Below are 10,376 nucleotides of genomic sequence, written 5' to 3' on the forward strand. Positions count from 1 at the left end.
GTCCTGGGCCAGTTTCGGCCTAGTCCTATTGTATGTGAAAAGATTATTAATATTAAATGTGTCTTCAAGGGCCTTCCAAAGATCAAGAAGAACTTTAGCACACCCTTTATTGTGCCCAATGAAGCATTGTAATTAACAGTAAGTGGTCAAGGTAAAGGGGAGCGGTTGGGGGACTTTTCGGGAAATCTTACCACACACTCAAGATGTATGAGGGAGCTATGTAATTCTCTTATAGTATTATATCGGGGAGTCAGAGGGGGGTCACTTCCCAGCAAGGCTATCACAGTCCCGGAGCGAATAGCAAGCGGCCTTGCCGACATGCTAAGTGACCCAAGCTTGTCCCAAGGTCGGGGGGCATACAGTAGTGGCCTTGCCAACTTACTGAACCGACAGGAAGCGATGCTCAAAGGTCAAGGGGCTCAGACGGGTCCTGGAGCCCCACTGGGTTGGACTCCTCCACTCCTACATTCTCCTTCTGGGGTGTACATGTATGCATACACACTCTATGTGACTTTCAAGCCACTGGGTCCAAAAGTCAAAATCCAGTTGGCCATGTGGAAGTCCAGTGACGTAATCTCTATGCCATCTTCTGCTGGCCTCAGCCATTGTCTTTTTCTTAGAGGTTTTTGCTATAGGGCATGTGCACTTGCCAGAGAGATGGAGACAGAGACAGAAAGCCAGAAATCTAGAGATCATCCTTCGGGAGGATGGCCATGCTGTAATCCCTTCTCTTCCATTCTCCTCTTGGGATTTTGGGCACACACACACATGCACCCTGTGTGAATTTTAAGCCAGTGGATCTGGAACTTTCACCACAGTCGACTACATGGGAGTCCAGTGACGTAACCATTTCACCATCTGCTAGTCTCTGTCAATGGTATTTTTAAATGAAATTATTCTTTAAATGAACAGAATAACCAAATATAATTTAGTATTAATAAAGTACGGTTTGTAATTGAGACACTATTAAATTAGAGATAAAATGTTTCTAAAATGTTTTTGCTTGCTTGTTTTACAATTTAGAGTAAAAATAAAGGAGCATAAGTGATTTTTCAGAGATATCTAACAACTAAACAGCAACTATGCCTTCTTACCAAATAGAAAAGTCATGCGCAGTCAGTAGAGCAGCAGCTCTGACAATATCAGAAAACTCTGCTCTCCATAGTCATAGGCAAATGAGGTCTTTCGATAAGTACCTCACAATGCAGACTTGTATAAGTACTAACTATGAATCTAATCAATTTACCAAACAAAATATAGCAATGAATCCAGCCTTTTATATAGGTACCTCAAACTTCCCCAATTCTGATAGTGACGTTCCTTTTCTAATTATTATTTCTTTATGTTCAATCACTGTGTATCATTACAGCACACCAAATAAAATTTTCCACTACTTAATTCACCTCATTATCAGTCCCATCAAAAATATTACTATATACATTGTAATCAATAGATTACTTTCCATTTTTGGTACGTTACATGTTTTATTTCTTCTTCCCCTTGATTTCCTCCTTCTCACCCATTCCCATTGCCCACCCTCCTCCCCCACTGTGTCCAGTATCATCATTGCTCTCCACGCTTCTATACCTTCTAGTCATTCAGCTTCGGCCATAGCGTGCTGACATCTGGTACATACTGAGAGAAGACATACAATGCTGCTTTTTCATTGTCTGTCTTACTTCACTTAGTGGTAAATCTTATCTCCTTTCCATCAAATGCCAGGGGCTCTCTCTTTTTTTTAATGGCTGAGTAGTATTTTGTAGTGTAGTTTTCAACCCATTTATCCGTTCATGGACATTTCATTTGGTTCCATGTCTTAGTAATTGTGAATAATTTTGCAATAGTGACTTTCACTTTCTGCAATTCTATAATGTTGCCCCATTCTATAACAATATAATTAGAGTCAGGGGTCATTAGTTTTCGTTACAGCTTTGCTACTTAACAAGCTAAATGCAAATTTGCATGCAATTTCGATTATAGCTTCAGTTTCATCATCTTAAGTTACAATTTTTTTTCTCACAAATCTTTAGGAGCTTGCAGGTAACACCAGTAGGTTCCCTGAGACTCAGAATTGGGTCTAGATTTCATTAGTTCTGTAATCCACTAGAATGTGGTCATGTGGGCATGCATTTGTTCAATAAATATCTATTGCTTGCTTAATGTGTCATAGGGTTTGAAGTCTTACAGTGTACCAAGAAAGTTATTGTATTGTTATGTGTGTGGTAGTATTATAGCAGAATTAGATGTGCAATATTTCTCAAGTGCATTGGAGAACTGCCATTTATTAAAGCTAGAATTACTTAAATACACTTTTTCTGTTTTCCATATATTTTACCATTGGAAACAAAGCACTTTGGTGAATGAGAATCAACACTGTTAACACTTAATCCAAGAAAATAGGCAAAACCCAAACTTCCTCGTGCACTAGGGGAGAACAGGCCATAGCCACATTGCCTTGCTTAGTTCTCATAGCATTCCTGTGGAATGATATTACTAGCACTATTTTACACATGAGGAAATCATAGATGGTAAGTCCAATAAGGATTTAAAGAGAACATGGTGATCAATTTGTAATATGAAGTAGGTGTGTGTTTTACAGGTGGTTTAGTAGTTTGGAGTATAGGGAATAATAGGAAGAAACTTCATAAAATGTGTGGAAACATGAAATTCAACTGTGAGCTTATTTTGGTGCAAATGCTTTGAAATTCATTCATACCTGTTTTTATAATAGGAATTTCTTGTGAATGTTTTGAAAACCTCCTTAGTAAGCTAAAATACAAAGAGAAACATTTCATGATATATTAAAGTTAACATGACTTGACCTTCTGGGAAGCGTGCTGTGGAAAGAAATGGCTAGGGATAAAGCTGGAATTTCCATAGTTGTTTTTGGATGCCATTCATGATTACGACTTCATCAAGATTTCTGATCCAGCCTCCTAAACCGTGTTAGATGGAGGTGCCTCTTGTCCTCATTAACACTTCACGTAAACTAGTAGAGTTAAACACACATCCATGAACATAGTGGATTTTATAGCCCCTCATGTGCTACATAGTTACATAGTACATGTGGCTGTTTCAAGCAATGCAGTAAACATATTTCTCACTTTGTTCTTTCTACAGACAGTTCTTTATATATAAATACACACACATACACACACATACACACAAACATATACATATATACATATATAAATATGGCACTCACCAGAGAGAGAAGTGAAGAAACCACTCCCCTAAGGGATGGAGATGCCTCAATTCCTTCTCTTCTATTTCTTTTTGGTATTTGAGGTATATATATATATATATATTTATATATGTATACACATGAATAAAACATTAATTTATATATGTATATATGTGTGTATATATGCAATATGTGATATATTTATATTAATCAATAATATTAATGAAAATATATAATATATGATACATAATACATTATTTTATACAGTGATATATTATATATAATTGTATTATTAATAATATAATGTAATTATATATCATTTAATAATATGTATTATATATACATATATATATAAAATATCTTCAAGCCTACTAATCTTTTTAGAGTATTCTTTTTAGGGTAGAGATTGAAGGAACAGACTTTCTAAGTTCTTCCTTTGAGAGAAGCCCAACTGAGAGGCTAAATATAAAGCCTCATGTAAGTCCAGTTAGGAAAAGTACATCATCCATACCACCGGACCTAATTATACAGCCGGAGTTCAATTGAATATACCTGCCATATGTTGCTACACTGGTTTCCTCAAAGGGTGCTTTGCTGATGAGTATGTGATAGGATTCAGAGAGCAAAGAGAAATGTTCCCTAGAAACTCCAAGGGATAAACTCCATGTTCTCAAATTGCTGCCAGATCATTAGGCTACGTTCCACCTGTACCACCAAACCCTCACACAGAGCACCCAGCCGGAATGGCCTATGAACATGCCCCATTGTTTCCAGACACTGCCTTCATTCACTCTGTGTCTTCCCTCTTCTACAACGTATCCTACTTCATTTGCTTTTCTGTTTAATTTTGTGTCCATGCTTCAAAGATTACTCGGATGCCTCCCAACCTTATATGCTTTCTCTCATCTCTCGAGACAATGTAGTGTCTTCATCTTGTAAACTATCATACTTTGTCTGTGATTCTCCCTTGGCATGTGTTATTTCTTCCTGTAATACAGAGTTTTTGCATTTATTTTGTCTACTTATGACTTAAAATCTGTGAAGTCAGGTGTATCTCTCATATTTTCTACCAAATTTGTTTTTAATTGGAAACTGATTTTTTAATTATATTTAATAGATAAATGATAATTGTTCATATTTATGGGATACCATATATTATTTTGATACATATATATGGTGTATTACCTACAGTAATATTGAATTTGATCTAGTGCTGTTCCTCCTACCTAGATGTAATTTAAACCCATTAACCAAACTCTCCCAAATCCTTCCTCCTTTAGATTATTTTAAAGCTTATTATTTTTTTATTTATTTCATGAGATAGCAAGAGAGAGAAAAAGACTATGAAAGAGAGATCCTTGACAGGATCTTGCCAGGCCAGCAGGTCAGACAGTCAGGAACATTGGTGTACTAAGAGCTGCATATTCAGAGGGTTCAGATCAACCTGGGATCCAAAACTGGGCTCTCACACGTGGCTCCAGTACACACAGTGCTGTCCTACTACCTGTACAGCTGCGAATGGCCCCCAATATATTACTTTAGAAATCCTCATCTAAGGTCATATTGCTCAAAGAGAAAAAGCAGAACTTAATCTCAGCTTCATCTCATTCTGACATCTCTGCTCTTAAGACCTCTTCATCGTATCATTTTTTTTTGCCTTCACAGCTCCTAGTACACCAATTTTTAATACTTTGGACTAGGAAACACCTATTCATGTGATTTTTGTAGCCTATCATAGGGAATGAGATTGATATGTTTGCCATTTTTGGGAAAATGTGATTGTTTTAAATGTTGTGTGTGTGTGTGTGTGTGTGATAGAGTATGAGTAGTTGCCAGAGCAAGACAATGACAGAAAGAGAAAGTAAGAAGCCACTCCCTGGGACCAGCAGTTACCATAATGGCTATGTCGCTGGATTCCCATGAAGTTGGCATGGTTTGAATCCCAGGCCCGGTGGCTTAAAACTCATGCCGGGTGCGTGTGCATGCGTGCCCACGATCCCCAGAGGAGAATGGAGGAGAAGGGATTGTGGCGTGGCCATCTCCCCTGGGGCGGGGGGGTGGTTTCTCACTTTCTCACTTTCTATCTCTCTGTCTCTCTCTGTCTTTCTGGAGAGCGCACTCGCCCTATAGCAAAAACCTCTACAAAAAAAAAAAAAAAGAAAGAAAAGAAAAAGTACTTCCCGGGGGTGATGGTCACATTGCAACCCCTTCTCTTTCATTTTCCTCTTGAGACTTTGGACACACATACATGTGTGCCCAGTGTGATTTTCAAGCCTATATGTCTGGGACTCAAACAGCAGAGTCAGCCATGTGACACTCCAGCCTCGTAAGCAGCATGCCATCTGCTGGCCCCTTTGGAAAATGTTTTTAATGTATGAAAGAGAAGTCAGGCTTTTTCAAACAAGAAACATTTATTGATCTCTTATTTGTGTAAAATAATAGGTTCAATAAGGTATAAATTATAGTCCTTTTAGTGATGAACAGACTGAAATACAGAGATATTAAAGGATTTATTTAAGACAATAATTGGTGAAATTGGGACTAAAAATCACTTCTAATACCAATGACATGGAAAATAAAGCATTTAGTGTACTTTCTTTATTGTATAACATTGATGACAAAATTATGGGTAGTTAGCATGTAAATAAAAGTATTAATATTTATTAAGCATATTTTATGTGAGAGATACTTTTTATTTATTGCAGCATACACTTCAAACATTTTAAAAATTATTTTATTTAACTTTATTTATTTTAATTTGACCAGAGAGGGACAGGGTGAGAGTGAGAGCAGGAGAGAGAGAAAGGGAAAGCGAGAATGCAAGCCGCCAGGTCCGGGACTCGAACTGCAGTCAGCATGTGGGAATCCAGCATCTTTGACCACCATGCCACCTGCCAGCCCCACACTTTGAAAAGTTCTAAAAGGTAAGCATTATAATTTCCATTTTGTGGATGAAAAAAACTGAGGCTTAGAGAGACAAAGTAACTTGCATAGTTTTACACAATTAGAAAATATATGGGACCAGCAGTAAGCGTAATGGCTATGTCACTGACTCCCATGTAGTCGACCACAGTTCGAGTCCTCGACCTAGTGGCTTAAACTCATGCTGGGCATGTGTGCGTGCGTGCCTAAGATCACGAGAGGAGAATGGAGGAGAAGGAATTATGGCGTGGCCATCCCTTGGGGTGATTTCTCACTTTCTGTCTCGCTGACTCTTTCTCTCTGGAGAGCACATGCACCCTATAGCAAAAACCTGAAGAAAAAAAAAAAAAAAAGATGAAAGTTTCTTTCTACATTGTCCAAAACCTGATTGTTTGCAAGTATTGGGTTGTTGGAAAAGTCATCATGCATTTTTGCATATGAAAAATATGTCATAAGTGTTTGACAACTCAATAGTGAATGGAAAACCTAACCCTCAGATCAATAGCTGATTTTATCATTTTGACAAATGTGTAAAGTATTATGCTTTATAAAATGAAGATGATGCTTATTTCTAATGATGATTGTAAAAACTTAATGATATTTGAAGTGTTTGTTGTTGAATGTTGTGTTTGTTTGTTGAATGAATACAGCAAAACAATTTTAAGAAAAAAAGGTATTCGTTTAGCAACAAGGTCATTGTCTAGAGATTTAGAAATGAAATTCAAAGAGCTTCCTGATTCTAAGGCAACTGTTTTTTTTTTTTTTTTTTCATTTATCACATACATTTGATTTGTAGTTAAGAGCTTAGAAAAGCCTTATTTTTAAATATTTCACACAGCATATATTATGACTTACACATTGGACTATAAAAATAGAAAGGTAAACTGGATCTCTGACCTGTTTCTGAACTACCAACTCTACATCTGTCTATTAGTAACAAGCTGTTCTTTCTCCAGTACATGACACAAAGTATGTGGTTTGGATATTCATTATATGACAGGTAATTTTAAGTTGTGTCAATTACAACTTATGTACAGGGACACCATTGAGAGACTGATAAAATCCTAGGTCTTTTATTCCTAAAACTCTTTGGTGCCATTCAGGATGAATATGGTTACTCTATTCTTTAGGGCAATCTTTGGGTTTCCTTGACCTTTGACTATATTATACTGGACAAAGGCTTGAGAGCAAAAGGTTATTGATTATAAGTCTAAGAAACTGCTGGTGTGATGAAATTTCAGCATATTAGTGAAAAAATTGACTTTCCTCAGATCTCAGTGTTGCCTTTATCTATTGCTAATATATAGCACTCCTATTTTTAATTGAAGGTTTATAGCTTTGAGAACATGCAGAAAGAAATTATATCCTTTTCTATTATCACTCATTGATATATCAGGGTTAATAAAACAGTATTCTGGGACCAGCAGTTGGCGTAATGGCTATGTCGCTGGACTCCACGTAGTTAACTGCAGTTCGAGCCCCAGACCAGGTAGGTTGCTTAAACTCATGCCGGGCGCGTGTGCATGTGTGCTCAAGATCCTGAGAGGAGAATGGAGGAGAAAGGATTGCGGTGTGGCTGTCCCCCAGGGGGGATGATTTTTCGCTTTCTATCTCTCTCTCTGTCTTTCTGGCAAGTGCACGTGCCCTATATAAAAAACCTTTAAAAATAATAATAACAATAAAAATAAAACAGCATTCTTTAATAAGGGCCTGGATATGATCATGGAAAGCATGGAGACACATGACAAACAAGGGAAAGGCTTGGGTCTAATTAAAATTAGAAAAGAGGAAGAATTTCAAATGGGAGCAAGTAAACCAATCTGTGAGCATTACAATATTGCTGAAATTAGCCTGAGAGATTGTTGAAAATGATCTTCTGTAAGGTCCCATAAAATCAGGATTTCCCTAAAGACTGGAAGGATTTTAACATGTAAAGCTGACAGAATTCTGATGCCCATCCCCTTTCAATATTAAGCAGAGGAGTACAAAAGGTTCCAGTGATTTTTTTAGGTGAAACTAAAATCTTAACTAAAGGGAAAACTGAAGACAAGGGAAAAATGGTCTTGTGAATGTTCACACACCTAGTTACCAGCAGAACCTGTCTTCTTGGGCTTTGTATAGTTTCTAACTTTGTTAATGTCAATAGATTCAGAGATTTAATATAATAACTATTAGCACAACAAACCATTTGTTGGAAAAACGTATCTATACTTATATCTTCCAGAACCTGGCACAGATATAGCACTTACATGTTTTTGTTAAATATATTAATTGATGAATCACAAACTGACAGACGTCATCTCTCACAACAACCCACTTTTCTAACTTGTTTTCAGAGGAAAACAATTTTCAACGTTTGGATTTGGTATTCCTCATGATTCTGGAAAAAGAAGAAGCTTTACAGTGACTCTTTTCCTTATTAATTTCTGCCTCTCCTGCGCACTGTATGACTCAACTTTAAGAAACTAAGACATCTTTCACAATCATGTCTTTCAAAATTTTTCACTTAATTTATATATATATTTTTAGACTGTAAAATTAGGGGTTACAGAAAATCATTCAAAATTAAGATTCATTTAGCAAGGAGATGGTAACTTGGAGATGTTTACTGGAAAGGTATTTTCATTTTTTAATCCCTACTCTCATTCTTCTGACCCTATGATTTACCTGAGATAAGAGCAAATTTTCATTTCTTGCTATTATTGAGGTTTTCTACCAACTAGTTTCATGAAAGCAGCTTTCACATCCTTGTTCCGCAAACTATAGATCAAGGGATTCAACATGGGAATGATAATTGTGTAGAATACAGAGGCCCATTTGTCTTGATCCAGGGAGTAGCTGGATGTTGGCCTCAGGTACATAAACATGACTGTGCCGTAGAAGAGGGTGACACCAGTAAGGTGAGACCCGCAGGTGGAGAAAGCCTTAAGGCGACCTTCTGCTGAGCGCATCCTGATGATTGCGATGAGGATGAAGGCATAGGAGATGAAGATGATGAGGATGGTGCTGAATTCAATGAAGCCACACAGACTAAAGAGCAAGATCTCGCTAATGTAGGTGTCTGAGCAAGAGAGGGCCAAGAGTGGTGGGATTTCACAGAAGAAATGGTTGATGATATTGGAGCCACAGTAACTCAGGCTGAAGGTGAGGGATGTATGAGCTACTAAACTCACCAGACCAGCCAGGTAGGAGCCCAGCATGAGAGCCAGGCAGACTCGCTTGGACATGAGAGTGCTGTAGTGGAGGGGTCGGCCGATGGCCACAAAACGATCATAGGCCATGGCAGCCAGAACATAGCACTCAGCATCTACAAACCCTACAAAGAAAGCAAACTGGGTGGCACAACTGGAGAAGGAGATAACTTTACGCTTTGTTAGGAAATCAGCCAGCATTCTGGGGGCAATGGCTGAGGAGTAGCCCAAATCAACAAAGGAGAGGTTGCAGAGGAAAAAGTACATGGGAGTGTGGAGCTGAGTGTCTGTTATGATTAATATAATCATACCAACATTCCCTACCACATTGACCAGGTAGACGATGAGGAAGACCACGAAGAAGATGATCTGTAGCTGAGGGTCCTGAGTGATGCCCATGAAGATAAACTCGGTCACCATTGAGTGGTTTTCTTTATCCATTTCTTCAAGAAGTATGTGTGTCTAGGATTAGTTTGTTGTTTGAGGTGATTCTCAAAAACCCTTCTAGTAGTTAGATAGTGTGGCTAAGAAGGTAACTCAAATGATTTGGTGAAGGTGAAAGCTGTTTGCTTTCTCCAGGTGTCCAGTCATGACAGAAGTTGTTAGCTTCTTGAGAACGGCAAGTTCTGCTTCTCCAGTGACCTTGGTCCTCTGAGGTCATTTATTATACATTACTAGATATTGACCTGGTCTGGGCAGTCATCTCTTTTATTATTAAGTAAAGAAGAATAGTTTTGGGTGATTATTTTATTGTTTTTTTCCTAATAAAAAGAAAATTAAATACAAATAATGAATAAACATTAATTCCCATTGTAGGTGAGCATAGAGAGAAAAAATGAAATACCTAGGGATCTCAAAGTATAATACATCATAGATATACAGGAAGTGAAATATTTGAAGTAGATGATCAGAATTATAATAAAAAAGCAGTAGAAGAACAGCAGATGGAATGGAGGTTAAGGCAACTGGATCCCACATGGCCAATGGTACAGTTTGAGTCCCAGACCTGGCAGCTTGAAAAACATATTGGGTGCTTGTGCAAGCATGTCCAAATCCCTTAAAGAGATTGGAAGAGAAAG

General features: G+C 37.7%; 1 protein-coding gene across 1 annotated transcript; it reads right to left on the reverse strand.

The window, feature by feature from the left end:
* Positions 1-8,805: 8,805 nt before the first annotated feature.
* Positions 8,806-9,738, reverse strand: OR5AR1 (olfactory receptor family 5 subfamily AR member 1). The gene has a single exon (XM_006158367.1). It carries the CDS (start codon positions 9,736-9,738, stop codon positions 8,806-8,808), a length of 933 nt encoding a protein of 310 aa, XP_006158429.1.
* Between the last annotated feature and the right edge of the window lie 638 nt (positions 9,739-10,376).

This window comes from Tupaia chinensis, unplaced genomic scaffold, assembly GCF_000334495.1.
Source record: "Tupaia chinensis unplaced genomic scaffold, TupChi_1.0 Scaffold000586_1, whole genome shotgun sequence".
Classification (NCBI taxonomy): Eukaryota; Metazoa; Chordata; class Mammalia; order Scandentia; family Tupaiidae; genus Tupaia; species Tupaia belangeri.

What these genes read in the sequence shown, in the direction of transcription:
- OR5AR1 (XM_006158367.1), bottom strand. Translation starts at nt 9,738, where the DNA reads ATGGATAAAGAAAACCACTCAATGGTGACCGAGTTTATCTTCATGGGC.